The sequence below is a fragment of the Nipponia nippon genome, unplaced genomic scaffold, assembly GCF_047370975.1.
Source record: "Nipponia nippon isolate SJK-2023a ecotype South Korea unplaced genomic scaffold, ASM4737097v1 scaffold_43, whole genome shotgun sequence".
Lineage (NCBI taxonomy): Eukaryota > Metazoa > Chordata > Aves > Pelecaniformes > Threskiornithidae > Nipponia > Nipponia nippon.
In genome coordinates, this window is record NW_028262362.1 from 269,008 (window position 1) to 286,447 (window position 17,440).

Here is a 17,440-nt window from a genome sequence, read left to right on the forward strand (position 1 = left end):
CAGCGATCAGCCTCTCGCACGAGCAGAGGGACCGAGGCTCCGAGCACCTTGCGAGGGGCATCAGGCTGTGGCCGGGGCAGCGCAAAGCCAGCGCCCTGGCGAGGCGAGATGCTGCAGGGGCGTCCTTTCCCCGAAGGCGCCGGTCACCCCTGGGCAGGGGACGCGGCCCCTCGGGCCTCACCACGCGCCCAAGGAGAGAGGGTGAAGAACCCTCAACAATCCGAGATGAGTACTCGCCTCGCGTTCGTATTCGGTTACTCGAAAGGCTTTTTGCTGCACTTTCTGCTCCGCTCGCTGCAAGTCGTCACGCAGCCGAGCCTCCTTGCTCCTCTGTGCCTCTGCTATCTGGGTTCGCAGGCTGGAAATGACCTGCCATGAAAGCCGCCCACGGAGACTTGTCACCCTTCTGACAAGATCCATTTAGGGCCCTCCTACAGAGAGCAAGCACCGCGGCAAGGACCAGCGCGTGCAGCCTCACCGCCCCCGACTTGGAGCACGTCCAAATGCTGAGCCAGACCAGGCCCGCATTTAGGAAGCGGGAAAAATTTAACGACGCCCTCCCTGGCCACCTTTGATGGCAGCGTGGGGGAGCAAAACAACCAGTTTACTTTCTGAGGACACCACGTTTTACCTTACGATGCTTCTCTTCTGCTGCGGATTTCACCTGCTGGAGTTCAGCTGCAAACTGTTTCTCCAGCTCTTCTGCTGCCTACGGGAACAGGAGCAAGACAGGCTGCTGGAAAACCTCTATTTGTGGGGACGTGCTGCGCAAGACGCATTTGCAATTAGCACCTCTCCGTCAGCATCAAAAAAGCGCACGGTAACCCCCTTTCAGGCCGGACTGTACACGAGGTGCCTTCACTCTCGCTGAGCTTTCCCTCCCGAGCGGGAGGGTGCTTCTCCCTCCCTCCTCCGCAGATCTCAGCCGCGCTGGGCTGGACGGACTACAGACCGCCTCCGTGCAGGAACCCCCCAAGCTCTCCGGAGGACTACAGCGGCAGCCGAAGCGGTAGTCCGAGCGGATAAAATGGCTCGGTTTAGCTCGGCAGAGACACGCGGCGATCCTTCTTTTCGTCAGATGCAATGTGGCCATTGAAGTAAGTGCTATTTAATCACCATGGTAATAAAAATTGGGGGAGTACTCCTCCCCACCTCCGTCACGCCTCTAACAGCACGCCTAACATCTTTCCTTTAGGTTTCAAGGCAGCCGTTATTAAAGCGCGTGCAGGCGTTGTTTAACCTCAACACTTGAGCGTCGCGAAGCCAGCCAGGTCAGCACGAACAGCACGGCTCTGACCCTAGCTGGCAATAAACACCTCACCTTCTTCTTTTCCCTGTCTAATCTCTCCTTGAGCTCACGCAGGACTTGCTCCTTCTCTTGTTCCAGCCCCACCATCTCCTTCTGCCGAGCTTCCTCCATTTCCAGCTTCATTTTCTCCAAAGCGAGCTGGTGCTGCTTCTCCAGGCTCTCCTTCTCCATCACCTGCAGGGACTCCCACTCTTCTCTTAGTTTCTGCAGCGCGACCTCTTGCTCTGCCCTGCCGGGTTTGCGACAAGAACACAGACAGAGGCAAGTCAGGATTCGGTCCTTTACCGCCGGCCTCCGTTTCGGAACCAGAGCTGACAGAAGACACAGCTAGAGGACAGGACACGCAAGCCAGAAGGAACCAGGAACCACAGCACACAGATCCACAAGCGCGGATCCAAAGCTCAGGCCTTGGAAACAAACAGCAAAGCAGTCGGGTGCAGACATATCCGTCAGCTAAGAAAAAAAAGAGAGAGGAAAATAGAAGTTTGCCAGCGGCTGCCTTTTCTGCCTCCTCCGGCGGTTTTAACAGGCCTTAACCGCCGTTAGACGGAGACGTCCGCTCAAGGCAAGCCACGCTGCCGAGCGCGGCCGTCCTTGCAGATGCCACCTCTTTCATTTCCAGGCCCCAGGGCTGCGCCTGGTCCAACATTACAGCAGCACCTCTCTCAGGGCACTTCTGCACCGTACGTCTACTTAGCAAAACTGGATCAGCTCCCAGGCGGCAATAAGGTCCCTCCGTTTTACCTCCTTTCGACACGCGGCTCCCCGGCACGTGCAGCGTCACGGCTGGGGCCTCGCGCTCACGGCCGAGGCAGGCAACCGGCCACGGGAGGCTCGGGCGGGCTAGCACCTCCGCTTTGAGCGGCTGCCGGTGGCATGCAAGGCGCTTCCCTCCCAGACCAGCAGAGTTTGGGTCCCCAGGGATGGCAGCAAAAAACTTGTCACCTTATCTTCTCCTTCTCTGCCTCCGTCTCCGAGGCGATTCTGGCTCGCAGCTTTGAGAGTCTCTCAGTTTCTTCCTTTCTGACACGCAGCTCTTCCTCCTCAGAAGCCTTTGCCAAATCTTCTTTTAGAGTCCTGAGAGATGAGCAGCTGGGGAAAAAAAAAAAAAAAGAAAAAAAGAAAAAAAAAAAGAGGTTCAGGAGGCTTTAATGTCTTCCAACCACCTCCCCAAGGCCTATAGATCAGCCGCTGCTCCCACTCGCTCTGCCCGCCCAGGCGACGCGTTGCCAGGGCTCCAGACCATTCATTCTCTTCCCCACCTTCCGAACCTGGCTGCTGGCACGGGAGACGCAGCCCCCAAGCACCAAACTTCCGTGGCAGGCTTTTAAAATGCACTCTATCATCAGAGGTGGCACTTGGGGTTTTTTCCCAGGTAAATGAAATCAGCTCCTATTAAATGAAAGCCACGGGGCCCGGATGCTTTACTGCATCTGTAAGCTTCCTATTTCCATGAGACACCCTTTCTGCTACTGCTTTAGTACCGCATAGACCTTTTTCCCTTTCTGTGTCTTCCCTCGCACCCAAGTCAGCATTCCCGTGACATTTCATGCCAAGATACTGTTTCTGGCTGGCTCGGCCTGCTAAGAACATAAGTATCAAGGCCACCTGAAATAAAAGACAAGCCTTGAGAGAAGAATCCCCCCAGGGAGAGGACACGGCTCCCAGTGCCGTTCTGCTCCCTGCGTTGCTACGAGACCCGCGTGCACTGGCTGGCTTTCACGCAGGCATCCGTGCCCCGTTCCTTCAAGTCTCGTTTGGAAGCGCCTCTGTAAAACGTACCGCGCCAGAGGTTCAGGCAGCTCCTCTGGGGTAACCTCACCTCCTCTAAGGCTCCCATTGCCAGTCCCGTTACCAGCATTTCACCCAGGATTTGAACGCCTGCCGGGCGGCAAAGCTCCACGCGCCCAGCTGGGAGCTCTTCCCAGGTTAACCGTAAGAGGCAGGCTCAGAGCTCTGAAAGCTGCACGTGTATGGCATCAGAGCTCCTCTTGCAGGACAGGGGAAGATGCTCTCTTGCCTGCGCTGGAGAGCGCTTTCCTGCGGCAGACCGTGCTCTCCACGCATCTGCCTTGAGCATTTGCGGCGCCGACAGCAGACCCCTGCTCATTTCAAGGTGCGCAGACCCTCGCGCGCAGGGCTGTCCGTGCCGGGCAGGGAGCCCCGCGCTCCTCCTCCCCAAAAGCCTCGTTCTTGCCTCCTTCGCCCACAACTCCGCAAAGCAGCCCCGCTGCCAGGGTGGTGGCCCATACCGGCACAAGCCTGCAGCCGCCGGCAACGAAAGCGCAGCTAGGAAAGGCTCGTAGGAGAAAGCGGGGAGGTGGAGTAAAAGAGGAACGTACCTGAGGGATATTTCTTTCTGCTGATGAAGCTTCTGAGCTTCCTCCTCCTCCTGCTGCCTCATCTCCTCCCGGAATTGCCGAATTTTCTCCTTCTTCGCTTGCAATAAACGCATTTTCTCTCGCTCCAGCTCCAGCTCCTCAACTATTCCCTCCAGGGATTCTTCACTAGGCTGGTTCAAGGACTGCCCGTGTTTGATTTCCTTCTTGGGGCGCCTGCCGAAAAGAGAAAGCTCCTTTAGGCAAAAGGGTGACAGAAAACCGAGTAACACGAAAGGAACAGCCACATCCCCCCACGCAGTATCGACTCCAAACCCAAAACCTCAGAGCCACCTACGGCAGAAGCTTCACCGTCGGCAAAGGGAAGGGACGAGCAGAAGCCCCACCAGCCATCAGACCATCAGTTTAGCACAACAACAGGCCGCAGGCTTTTGCGGGGAACCTGGGCTCGACCGTCCTGCGCTCTGACCTTAGTCTCTCAAAGCGACCCACGTTCCCAGCGACCGTAAGAGCGGGGTGAGGTGCTGGGGTTTTGTTGCTCCCCCGCAACCTCGGCACCGCTCAGCGAGCCAAGGCAGGAGGCTGCGCGAAAGCGTTTGCCAAAGGAGGACGAACGCTTGCAGCCTCGTTGGCGACGCTGGCAAGGAGGAGGCTTTCCCAGGCACAGAGCAGACCGCTCTGTCTCCGTACCACGGAGTCCTGCGCCACAGCCCCCAGGGCTGAGCCGCTCTTCGCGCGCTCCCCAGCGCAGACCGTTCACACAGCTGCTCCGATTTGCGCAGGGAGGGAGACGTTCGCGCTCTGCTGTGCCCACCAGACCGCATCTCCTGGCATGCTGACTTCAGACACCACGAAGGGCAACAAAAGGACAAGAGCTGTTACGCTTACAACACCGGGGACTTAACTGAAGCCCTTACGCCTTCCGTGGGGCAGCGAGCTCCTCCAGACTGCTGGGGCTACCCAGCGATCCCTCCTCCGCCTCCCGGGCCACAGCCTCCTCCCGACTGGCATTTTCTAAAGCAAAACACTTCTCTTCTGACGTTTCCCAAGCACTTTGCTCCCTTATGCTTTGCGGCGCAGAAAAGGTAACAGAAGACCGGATTAGCACAGATCAGATGCTAGCGGCTGCCGCAGGTAGACGAGGCGGAGGGAAGAGGGGACGGGCAGGTGGCGCGGACGGGCACCGAGCCATGCCTGCCAACGGGACCCCTTTGGCCACCGCGGGGCTGCCAAAGGCACCGCAAAGCTCCAAACCGTCCCCACCGCCTCGAGGCCTGCCGGGCTAACAGGCAGCCGCGGCTCTCACGGCTGTCGGTCTCAGAATGCCGAACCCCCTGCCCTGGATTAGCCCCCTCTCTTTCCGAGTCCTTGGAGCATCTCCCCAAGACAAGTCAGCCCCGCGAGCAGTACTCTCGCTGTTGTCCGAGTTACAGACGGGAACATTGGCAGGCATGTTTACACCTCCAGTCCTACTTCATCTCAGGATAACAGAGCAGAGAGGCAACAAAGCAAGCACGAGCCAGCTTTACAGGCCGAGAGAAAGAGAGGCTGCACAGCTGGGAAGCAGGTACCAAGCGATAAGGAGACAGCTCCTGCGGGCAGAGCACGTTTTCGGGGACCTTCCCGCGAACAGCTCCTCTACGAACAAGGCTGCAGATCCCAAGGGCGTGCAGCCAGTCGTTAAGATGGACTGCAGCTTCTTCTGTTCACAAGTTTTCCTGGCACGGGTAACAGCTCCTCGGTTCCCGGCGCCCCAGAGGATGTGTAACTCTGCGCGGAGGCTAAGAGTTTTGACACGATTCATCTATAAACGCCACACGCTGCAGCTCTCGGAGAGGGAGGGAGGGGCTCGAGGGAGCACGGAGCTCACGGCTCAGCACAGCATTTCCACTGTTTTAAACGAGTGGCCACAAACAGGCTGAAAAGAGCTCCCCAGACAGCCTAACTAAGGGCCTGGAACCAGCGTTGCTCTCGGCGTAACAGCCAGCGCGCTCGAGCGAGTCGTCCGTGTACCAGGACGTAAAATAGCTTAATGCTCACAGCTGGTCAAGCAGTGACTTGCTCTGGGCCACCTCTGTGGAAGGAAGAGGACGACAACCGTTCACACTGCAGCTGGACCCTCCTGCCAGCAGCGACAGGCACCGGGCTGGCCCTGGGAGCCTTCAGCTGCAGGCTCTGCCCAGCGGAGAGCCGGCAGCCCAGCAGGACCAGCGCCGGCCGAGACGGGGGCTGCCTCAGAACCAGAAAGGTCTCTCGTCGGGCAGCCGCCCGCGGCCAAGTCTTCCACGGTTCAACGCCGCAGGGCACAAGACACAAGGTTAACAGGTTCAGAGCATCCCGGCAGGAGCGTGACTTTCAGAGCCTTAGAGAAAAGCCAGAGAGCTGTAAGGGAAACAGAAGCCAGCTCCACATCTGGGGCAGTCTCGAGGAAACGAAAGGCAGGCGGATTTGCTGCCTACCCAGCCAGAAGCCGAAACAAAGCTGCAATCCGCTGCGACAGTCCCGAGGAGGTGGCAGGAGGAGCGAGAGGGAGAGACCCCGCGAGAAGCGGCAGCGTCTCAGGGCGTTCTACGGGGACGCCTGCACGGGTTACAGGGAGCAGAGCAGAGCAGGGGCAGACAAGACGGGAAAGCCACCCGGAGCTAGAGCTGGCTACACCTCCTCTCTTGCTCTGGCTGTTTGTACCATACCTCTCAGCAGCTTTTCTTCTTTGGCTTTGCTCTTCCTCTATACTGGCTTCGCTTTGCTCTTCTTCCTCTTCTCCCAGCTCCCGGGCCTGCAGGTAAAAGCAAACAGCGTGGAGTTTGCTGGCTCCTTCGCCATCGAAGCCTCTCAGGACCCGGCGGCGGTTCTGCTAAGGGCAGCGCCGCTCTGGTCCAGCCCATCGGCGCCGAGCAAGCAGCGCCCGCGGGCTGCTGCGGAGCGCCCAGCCGAAGGGGCCAGCCTCCTCTCCCGCAGGCAGCCACGGGTCTCAGCGCGTCGCGGGAGCGGTTCCAGCAGCGCAGCCGAGAGGCCGGGGAGCTCGGCTCTCCGGGCTGCGCTGGGTTACGGGCTGGGGCTCGCGTTTTCAAGGCGGAAGATGAACTCCCTGCCGGCACTCTAGACACAGGCTGGGTTTTTTCCCTGAGGATCGTCTTGGACACGTGAGTAACACTAAACGCCCTGAAAAGCGTGGGACGACAAAAAAAAAAAATCTCCTAAACCAAACAGGAACGTCACACGCACGGAAGCGTGCCGGGGCCATAAAGCGATAGATGTATTGGCCGCGACCGGAACGGCACAGGACTCAGTCCTGCCCGGCACCCCGGACCTCGGGCAGATCGCGACGAGCGGCGCGCGCGCGCAGTCGCACCTCCCCAGGGATTTCTGACCGCTCGCTCCGGAACGCGTCACGTCGGGTGCCGCCAAGGAAGCCAGCCCCCTCGGGAACGCACCCTGAGCCACTACGGTTGGCTTACTTATGACGTAGTAAATACTTGAAATACAAACAGCAAATATTCGGATACGAACTAGCCAGCTGCTCCTTCTCCCACCTGCCAGCTCCGGGCACCTCCGTCCCCGCAGCAGGCGCACGCGAGCGCGCACCGCGCCGTTCGCCTGGGGAGGGGAAGAGCTTCCCTCCTCGAGCTGCCGGCCCCGGCTGACCGAGCCGTAAGGGCTCGCCCTCCCTGCGGAGGCTTCTGGCCCCCAGAAGAGCGGCCCGTCGGGACGCTCTTGGGGACCACAGCAACAGCAGGTGGGCTCAGCCCGCGCCACGCGGGAGAGTACCGTGGAGCAGGGTCAAAATAAGGCAGGATTAAACCAGCAGTAATTTCTGCAAGCGTCCAGCGGAGCAAAGAGCAGAAGGATTCCCTGCAAGCGCTGTCACCTTCCGTCACATCAGCCTGGTCAGAGCTCGCCCAGGCGGCTCCCCCTCCCAGCCTCCCTCCTGCCCCCTGGAAAACGATGACTTCAGTTCTCCAGAACCGAGGAGCTCGGCAAACGTCTCCTGGCTCAAAACAGGCTCTGTAACTGCTGCCTGCGAAAGGAGAGAAGCCAGGCAAATGGAGAATGAGAGCTCCCTGGGAACGGGGATAACCAGGCCCCGGGGAACGCTGCTGAGCCCAGGCACGGGCCAGCGCTGCTCTCCTGCCCAGCGCCCCTTCCCGGGAGGGCGGCCCCTCGCCAGGAACCGCGGGCTGCGGGAACCTCTGGGCACATTCGAGGAGGCGAAGACGGCACCTGCCCGCGGGGACCGAGGGCTGGTTTTAAGCCTTGCCTGTGAAATTACCGCCCCTCCTGCTGCCTCAGCATCCCCAGCAGTCCCAGTACCGCAAACAGCCTAGCGTGCCGTCCTGCCCAGACGCCCGGCTGCACGCCACCCAGGAAATCTCGCACGCCCGCAATACAAAGCCGGTCTTGCGGCCACAGGAGAGCAGGATGACAGCTCGCAGGCCGTCTCCTCCCCCTGCACAGCGCCGTGCCCAAGGGACCTCAGCAGGAGGATCTCCACGACCTCCAGCACGCACCAGCTTAGATGCGCCCCTCGCAAGCCGCCTCTGCTAAAGGGTGCGTCGCTTGCGCAGCTACCTGCGCCTCGCCTCCGCGGAGAAAACAAGAGCGCTGCTCTAATCCCTGCCCTGCCGCAGGCAGGCGCTGAACGCGCCGCTTCTGCTTGCCTCTGCAAAGCCGTTCTGCCGACACCACCGTCCTGCCATTAGTACGCCACAATACAGTATTCTACCCCGGCTATTCACAGCTCCGTCCCCGAGCACATATACAGCACTTACCTTGCACGTGGGGCGGTCCAGAACAGGAGACAGAACCCCCGCGTCCAGTACCTGCTCCAAAAGCCGACTCTGGAAAGCCAGGTCCTAAAGAAGGAAGCAGAAAAGGATCCGTGTCTGATGAGCACGCACAGGTTTTACCCGAGATCCTGACAGGTTAGGCCAAAATCCTGACACGGCTGGGCCTCCACGCTCACTGCCCTGCTGACAGCCAGCCTTCTGCAGCACTGGGCATCTGAACATCAGAACGGTTTACAGGACACGGGAGATGGCTACACAAAGACTCGGCCCCACGTCCAAGCAGAGGTCCTGTCCGTACTGCAGGCAGGCAGATGGACGGACGGCTCTGTTGGCGGCTTGAGCAGCAGCAGCGAGTGGGGCCGGCCCGTGCCACAGCCGTAAGGTCACCGCTTCGCAGCCGAGGAGCGGGGCAGGCGGACTGCACGAGGTGGGGACAGCATTACCCGGCTGCACGTTCCCAGAGGAACGCGAAGCCCACGGACAGGGGACAAGGAGCTTCCAGTGACTCACCATCGGCTGCAGCAGCTCCCGGTCCGAGCGGTTGGAAACTTGCAAGTCCTCCCCACCGCCGCTGCTCTCCGATGCCTTTGAAAGCTGAAAGGAGACGTGCGTTACAGCCCGTACGTGCCTCACCCCCGCAGCTTCACCTAGGCCTTTCCAGCGAGGTGACAACTGATCTTGGGAAGACAAATCTGGCCGCTCTAACGCAGGGAAGAAAAGGCGATTGAATATCCCAGGAAAAACACTAAGGGTGTGACCCCGAGACAAGCACAAAAACGCCACTTCACAGAGACAAAGCGCAGAGATGGAGATGGGACTGGGGAGGGCAGAGAAGCGCTCTTCAAACATCCCTGCTAACGGGCACTTGCTCACTGTCCTCTGCTCCTTCCGCGTGGACCTCTGCACCACAACCCCATGCACCCACGTACCCGGCAATACTGGGCACACAAAAAGACTGCTCTCCCGGCAAGTTTACCTCAGTTACTAGAACATCCCAGAATAATTTCTTTAGCTGGCAGAACCCTATTTCAGGGACTGATACAGACAAAACGTTTGTTAACGCTACCCGTTAACGAGTGCCGTGGCTCGCTACGGCCGTTCCCAGCCACGCTCTCCCGTGAACACAGCGGCCGTTCCTCCCCTGTCACCGGCCACCCCTGCGCTGGTGTTTCACGGAGGTCTTTGTTTCCTGGGAACCAGCGGCACGGCTTCCCGCGCATACATCTCCGCGGTAACGCACAAGTGTGTCGCGCAACCTTTATTTACAGGGACGGCTCCCTTTCACACGTCTCCATCTGGTGAAGAAGCCTCGCGTGGTGACTTCCCACCACACGAAGGACCCCCTTGGCTCCCGGTGTTTACCCGGAGCTGCGCCTGTACAGAAGGCAGAGCACGAAACCTCCCGAGCTCAAGCGCTGCGGCGGGGGATCGCTTCTGCTGCCGTGGGACCCTCTCCCCAGGCACCCAGAGGCGCTTCCAGACCTGTTCCTCCTCGTGCCCCCTCCAGCAGCGTCCCAAAGCCCTTCTGCATTTTAGAGCAGAGTCTCACGAGTCTGCGGCAGCTATTCCACCACAGGGATTCAGAAGGCAAGAGAGCCGGGCTCAGGCCAGAGCGAACCCCACCGGCAGCCAGGCAAACCAGGCTGCCCAGAAGAGGCCCTCTCTCCCAGAGCACGCTCCACATAGACCTCACGCCTCGAGGAGTTCTCCGGCGCCTGACGGGGGGTTCGTTTTCAGTGCCTTCTCCCCACTTAACTCCAGAAAAGCCCACTGAGGGGGCAGCATTTCTTTCCGTCTCTCCTCCCTCTCTCCCAGAGCCTCCCGCCACCTGCAACACAGCCTCCGCTCTCGCCCAGCGTCCTCGCGTCTCCGCAGGTCACTACAACCACACGCTGCTTTTCTTTGAACGCAGGTATTCGACCCCGACCCACGGGCTACGCGAAGCCGGTTTTTTCGTCGCTTCACCCCATCGCTGCTCAGATTTCCTCCCCTGCAGGGCTCGCTACGCAAACCCTTCCCTCCCCTCCCTTTTGCAAGGAAGCCGGAGAAGGGCTTGGGCTGCGGCTCGCTCGCAGGAACGCTTTGCTGCTGCCATCTCACGGCGCTACAAGCGAATTCTGTTTTCCAGCGGGGCACTAATACGTTGTCAGGACTAAGATATTGCCCACGAGGGTTAACGGAGCCTGGCTGCTGGCCGGCAATTGCCGGTTCATAATAGATTCCTGAAGCCCTGCCGCGGCACCGAAGTGCCAAGAGAGCTCTTTGTGGCTGGACACGTTAACCTTTCGGTGACGAACTGGACCCTGACAGACGGCTCGCCGTTTGGAGAGGAGAGAGGCAGGCCTTTCTTTTTCACCTCTGCTTTCGCATAAGCCTTGGCAGTTTCTGCCCAGCACCGCGAGTGGGTTCTCCGGCAAAGCCCTTTACAGCTTAATTGTCATATGCTGCGAAGAGCATAAAGGAAATACCATAAAACGCTTTAAAAGAAATTAATTTGCCTTTCAGGTACCGGAACAGAGTTTTCAAAGCGGCGAGGAAGGATTAACGTCAGCGCAAACAGTCGGGCCAAGCCACCAGAGCCGCTCGCGACGCGCTTCCCATTGCGCCCTTGTCATCTTCAGCCGGATCGCGGCTAAGAGAGCGCAGGCAGAGCGCGCGCCCGTGGGGAAAGCGGAACGCCTGCGTACCGCACTCATTGCTGGCGCTCCGTCTGAGCCGTGGAATTCATCAGCAGCGCAAAGAGAACAGGTTTTAGGTTGCCACGGAGAAGCGGCCACGCGCGGGCCACGTGGAAGCTTCTGAGATTCTCGCGGGACCGAGCGACAGCGCGAGAATGGCGTTGCCAGAGTACGTTCCCAGCTTATCCATCGCACCTATGTGGCTCTAAGTCCCGCTCTTTCTTCGTTCGGCAAGAAACAAAGCCCCACGCTGTGCAAAGACGCCGTCCCCTCCAGTCCCATCTCCCAGACGGCAAGCATTCTCCTTCAAGCCCAAACCCGCCTTCGACGCCCACGCCGGTGTCCCCTGCGGACTGCACCTGGCTCCTCGTCCGCCCCCTCACCCCCCAGCCCTGCCCCGGGTTGTGCCTGCCCATAAACGAGAGGCGAAACCTCGGGCCCCCCTCCTGCGCCCTCGCCCCCCAGCCCAGGCGCTGCCTGGGCGGCGCCGCGGCTCCTCTCCTGCCCGCCCCACATCGCCCACGTTCCTACCTCAGTGTCCAAGATGCCTCCCAGGGCGCCGACGTCCACGTGCAGGTTTTTGAACAGTCTTGCTGTCCCACGGAGACTCTAAGGGTATTAAAAACGAGATGGCCAACACTGAGTTCCCTCTGCAACCCCCCAGGCTACGCAGGAGGAACTGGGGGTTCCTGATCAGCGAAGTACGGCAGCAGAGCCGTAGCAGCACGCCAAGGCAATACGCCTACGGCCAGTTCACAGGACCGCGCAACGCTTTGGGACGGAAGGGACCATCTGGTCCAGCCCCCCTGCAATGGGCAGGGACACCTTCAACCCCATCAGCTTGCTCAGAGCCCCATCCAGCCTGGCATCTATTCCTTTCAGAAATACATGGTGGCAGATCCTGGTTCACAGGGAGCACAAGGAGAAAACAGGGTTAGACGCTTTTTGGTGCCCAAACAGCACCCAGGGGAAGTTCAGCACAAACGGAGGCCCAGAGTCAAACGGCACAGCCACGGTCAATCAGCTGCTCCCGGGGAGCGGCGCAGCTTTTCACTCCGAGGCCTCACGCGCTACGGTCACCGACAGGCGTTGAGAGCCAAGGCGCGCAAACTACCTCGTCCTCGCTTGCCTCCTCTTCGTTTCTCCCTTTATCTACGGCCGCTGTGTTCAGGGAACTCTTCTCTTCACAGACCAAGCCCAGCAACTTCTTGGTCTGGCTGGTGGGCTTACAGCTCTCTGCAGGCTGCGAAGACAAAAAGAAAGGGAGGTGAGAGGACAGCCGAGGAGAAAGGGAAGATGCAAACCCACCGCGACGCCGGCCGGCAGCGGGGTTACGCCGCTGCCCTCGCTCTGCTGGAGCCACGTCCAGTCGGGAGGCGACGCGTTCTTTACCAGGCCAGGCTTTCCTTACGCCAGAGGGGCTCCTGTCCCATAGGAGCACGTCTGCAAAACCCGCCTGCGCCTCAAAACGCTGCTTCGTAATAAAACAAAATGTCTGAAGTCCCCAGGCTTCCCTCAGCGAGGGGAACACCTTCAGCCGAGGTGCCGAGCTGTAACGTTTCCCACACCTATTGTTTTGTTTTCCTTTAAAAGATCACATTGTTACCAGTCGACTGGTTGGTTGGTTGGTTGGTTGACCCAAAGGTCACTTTCTATAAACGATCACGCGACAGGATTGCAAGTCTTACGTTCATCCAGAAAACTCTTCTTTACATTTGCTTATTCTCAGCCAAGAGTTGAGCGAAGCTATTATTTAGTAGATTACGTTACCTGTACCATATGCTTCATTGGGACACAAATTAAGGCTCTACAAAAAAACTGAACTTAACGGACTTTTTTCCCCCAACAGTAATTGAAACAATTCTGTCTTTAAATCTGCTAAACGTAGCAGAAGAAAGCTCACCACAAATTTAGCACTGGGGTCCCTAGAAACAGCAAAAGAAACAAAAAACAGAGTAGGGAAGTGGCTTTTCAACAGACAAAAGTATCCCAAAACCGACGAGAGGTCACAAATACTGTCATTTAAGCTTCGAAGCGCCGCCACGCCTGCGACCTCGTGCAGAGCGCGCTTTCCAGGGCCCGCTCCCCGAGAAGCTGCGGCCTTACCCGCGTTCCTCCTCTGGCCGCGAGGCTGGAGTCCGCCGAGCTGCCCGCGTCCGAGTTGAGGGAGGCGCGGAGGCCGCCGGCCGGGGAGGCCGCGAGGCCACGCAGCGGAGCGAGGTTCCCCAGGGGCGCCTGGACGGGTGCCAGCAGGGTGCCTGCGGACTGGAGCGTGCAGAAGGGACTCGCTGACAGGAGAGCACAGGCGCACGGGCTTACGCTCCTGACTTCAGAAAGGGAGAAACCGCTCCCCCGGGCGAACGCTGTCTGCTGACGCTGAACCCACCACCGCTGAAGAACTGCCTGTGAGACCCCGCGCCCAGCAGTCCCACCCACGAGATGCATAAGGAACAGCGGTTTGATTTACTCGCGCGTTTCGTCCTCCAAAGACCCATCTGAATACAGCGATTCACTCGACAGCAGCGAGGCGATTCGGAAAATCCGCGGGCATCACCCCAAAACCAAAGCGAGGGCAGGACGGCCGCCACGGGAGCCGACGCAGCTGCGCGTACCCCCTCGCAGCACCCTCTGGGAGGGCTCTTACCAACTCGCACCCCAGGCAAACCGGGCAGCTTCGCCTCCGTTTGCCCTGCGACTCCGCACGGCGTGAAACCGTGAAGCAGAAACCACTCCGATGGCAAGGAGCCTCCTACTCTCCACAAGCTGCAACTACCGCCTCCTCGCAGACCGAAACCCAGGCTGCTTCCTCACCTTGCACCAGCAGAAAAGGCACGAGCAGTGCAAAGCAGCTCTGCTGCAGCAGTAAGGGGCTCCTGAACACACCTCTCCCTTTCAAAGCGCAGCAAGAGCCCCGGGAGCCCTCCAGCACCCCCACCTCTGCGCGACGCACGCCCGACATCGCCAGTTATCCTCACCCAGCAACGGGGTCCTTCTGTGGGGCTTCGCGGAACTGCCCGCCCCAGCAGCCTCGCCCTGCCGCACACCGCACAGCTTACGCTAGAAGCACACCTACGCCAGGATTTTTTCGTAGCGTGCCAGCACGGCCGCGGGCTGTTGCTTCAGCGGCGCACGCGTGCGTTCAGAAATCACAGCTCCTGCACTCTGCGCCCATACGAGATTACAGACTGCAAACAGAGTTAATTCACCCGCACGCCGAGGGATGGGGAGAGGGAGCCGATATACGCCGATCCTCCTTCCGCCAAGTCAGCGCCACAGCAACGGCAACAGAAGAAATCACACCTTCTGGGCTTGACTAATTATTTTCTATAGATGGCCATCAACTACACGTACGGAGCAGAGGGTGTGAGCTGTCCTTCAGCAAAGATAAACTCACTTCCACCGGGCTGATTACAACCTTCAGGATAACCCGCAGTTTATCTGGTATTTATAGTCCGAGTCCCTATCAGCTAACCGGGCGCCACCCCGCGCTGGTCATTAGAAACCCGAGCTAGCCATTTGGCGGAGCCGCAGCGGGCCGCCAGCAGCAGCAGAGCAAAGCGGTTCATTAACATCACACACGGCGACCTTTCCGTTCATTTTTTTCTTCAGAACGGGAGAGTGGCTAAGTTTGATTAAATTGAAGCAATTACTCATGGACAAAGACAAAACGGCCTGGAACGTTCTTCCCAGGGAAGGGCAGGATCCTGCGATAGGCAACAGGGGGAAAAAGTTTGGGCAAAACAGAGCAAAAGGGTCCAGCTATTCCCAGAGGGAGCAGCGTGGGTTTGTGAAAGGCAGGTCCTGCTTGACTGACCTGGTCTCCTACGACAAGGTGGCCCGCTCAGTGGAGGAGGGAAAGGCTGCGGGTGCCGTCTGCCTGCACTTTAGTAAAGCCTTTGGCACCCTTTCCCACAGCATTCTCCTGGAGAAACTGGCTGCTCCCAGCTTGGACGGGCGTACTCTTTGCTGGGTAAGAAACCGGCTGGATGGCCAAGCCCAGAGAGTGGCGGTGAATGGAGTTAAACCCAGTTGGTGGGCGGTCACCAGGGGTGATCCCCAGGGCCGAGTACTGGGGCCCATTCTGTTTAATATCTTTATCAATGACCTGGACGAGGGGATGGAGGGCACCCTCAGTCAGTTTGCAGGGGACACCCAGTCGGGCGGGAGCGTCGATCTGCCGGAGGGCAGGGAGGCCCTGCAGAGGGCCCTGGCCAGGCTGGGGCGATGGGCCCAGGCCACGGGGTGAGGGGCAGCAAGGCTCAGGGCCGGGTCCTGCACTGGGGGCACAGCAACCCCAGGCACCGCTGCAGGCGTGGGGAGGAGCGGCTGGGAGCTGCCCGGCGGGAAAGGGCCTGGGGGCGCTGGTCGACAGCCGCTGAACATGAGCCAGCAGCGTGCCCAGGCGGCCAAGAGGGCCAGTGGCATCCTGGCTTGTGTCAGGAACGGCGTGGCCAGCAGGAGCAGGGCAGGGATGGTGCCCCTGTGCTGGGCACTGGGGAGGCCGCCCCTCGAATGCCGTGCTCAGCGCTGGGCCCCTCACCCCAAGGCGGCCATGGAGGGGCTGGAGCGTGGCCAGAGCAGGGCAGCGAGGCTGGGGCAGGGGCTGGAGCACAAGGCTTCAGAGCTTCTCTGGGCACCCTGTGCCAGTGCCTCACCACCCTCACAGTAAAGAATTTCTTCTTATATATAATCTAAATCTGCCCTCTTTCAGTTTACAGCCATTACCCCCTGTCCCGTCATGGCATGCCCTCGGAAAAAGCCCCTCTCCAGCCTTCTTGCAGGCCCCCTTCGGGCACCGGGAGGCTGCTACAAGGTCCCCCCGCAGCCTTCTCTCCTCCAGGCTGAACCACCCCAACTCTCAGCCTGTCCTCACAGCAGAGGTGCTCCAGCCCCCGATCGCCTTCACCTCCTAAGACAACAACAGCAGCAGCCCAGGGACCAAACTGCGCTCAGACAAGTCGGTACTGCGCCCACCTGCCAACCAACGGCCTGCAGCCGCTGGGACTGCTCCTGCCCTCGTCTGGGAAAGCTCAAACACTTTTTCCCATTTTTCTTTCCTTTGAGAGGGAAGAGAGCCCCTTTCTCGAGGTACTGGCCACGGCGGCAGGAGAGCTGACCGCAACTTACGGTTTCTTATCACCTTAACCAACTCAATCACTCCGGGACTTGAGATTCAGCAAGCTAAATTAAGCTAAAAATAGCTGAATAAGCTATTCCCCCCCCAGTTTAGAGCGTGGGACCTCCAGGGAAAAGACTGACTTTGTAGCGTGCTTACTACACAGAGTCTCAGAGCCAAAACGAAGGATGATTTTGTATTTCACGTTGCCATCCCGCTTGAGTTACCGCCCATCACTTGGTTTTGGGTTCAGAAGGCACTTCGCGTCCTTGCAAAACTAAAACAAGGTGCGAGTTGTGCAGCGTTTGCCACGCAAGGAAGGCCTCGAACAAAGGCTCTTTCAAGCTACCTCCTGAGCTTTAGGAAAACCACTAAAACTAACGCCACATCTGCTTACGTGGCCTCCAGCAGGATGGTTTTGCCCATTTTCCCCTGAAAATTACCTTGGAAGCAAAACTTCACCCCTCAGGTCTCCAGAAACGCTTACAACGGAAGGGCCGTCACAAAGGACCTCATTCCCACCTGCTCCTTCACCTTCTCCTCTATTTTGCCCTAACTCCCTGCAGCTTCTCTGGTCTGGGCCATCTCCCCCCTCAGCTCTAGCATCGCAGGGCTGCGGCACGCCCGCGCCAGGCGCGTCCTTCGAAAGCCAAGCTCGCCAGCTTCTGTGGGTTCGCGACCCCACTTCTGTGGGATTTTCATCCCACTCGCAACCTTACTGAACAGGATCCCTTGCCAGGGGGTCGCTGTTCCCATCCCGAAGCAGCAAGAGCACGGGGTCAGCCCCTAATTCACAGCCCCGCGTTCATCCTCCGCCCAGCCCGCTCCTCCTCCCCGGGAGCACTGCAAGCAGCAGAGCCTACTCACGGTGGGTTGCTTCAGCAACTGCTTCTCCTTCTTGTCTGCCTCCTCTTTCTTTTCTTTCTTCTTCTCTTTCTTTTTCAAGCTGCCGCGTGCCAGCAGCTTCTCTCGCTCCTGAACGACAAGCTCCCTGTAGCGATCGTCGCAGGGGTGGTCCCACGTGGACTGGCCGTTGGCAAAGTTGAAGTAATAGATATCGCCGGTGATATCCTGGCTGCGTGGCAAAAACAGCGTGAAGAGCGAGCCCGGTACTTCCCCGCCCGCAGGAAGCCCCCCTGTTGTGGCATTAGCCCCCCCGGCCAGCCGGTCCCCTGCCCACGCGGGCAGCCCAGAGCAGGGGAAGGGCAGGG

The 17,440-nt window shown here is 59.3% G+C and overlaps 1 protein-coding gene across 4 annotated transcripts in view; it reads right to left on the minus strand.

The window, feature by feature from the left end:
• Positions 1-17,440, minus strand: part of CEP164 (centrosomal protein 164) — a 31,799-nt gene that overhangs the window by 11,350 nt on the left and 3,009 nt on the right. For 2 of the 4 annotated variants that reach the window (XM_087778237.1, XM_087778236.1), the window contains exons 4-15: positions 17,097-17,304; positions 13,220-13,378; positions 12,228-12,356; positions 11,645-11,722; positions 8,946-9,029; positions 8,418-8,501; positions 6,339-6,424; positions 3,652-3,864; positions 2,255-2,401; positions 1,322-1,538; positions 632-709; positions 238-369 (exon numbers count right to left, since the gene is read on the minus strand). In XM_087778237.1, coding sequence (XP_087634363.1) covers positions 238-369; positions 632-709; positions 1,322-1,538; positions 2,255-2,401; positions 3,652-3,864; positions 6,339-6,424; positions 8,418-8,501; positions 8,946-9,029; positions 11,645-11,722; positions 12,228-12,356; positions 13,220-13,378; positions 17,097-17,304 — 1,615 coding nt within the window. The remainder of the gene's footprint in view (positions 1-237; positions 370-631; positions 710-1,321; positions 1,539-2,254; positions 2,402-3,651; positions 3,865-6,338; positions 6,425-8,417; positions 8,502-8,945; positions 9,030-11,644; positions 11,723-12,227; positions 12,357-13,219; positions 13,379-17,096; positions 17,305-17,440) is intronic. The other 2 variants (XM_087778238.1, XM_087778239.1) reach the window with 2 other exon arrangements.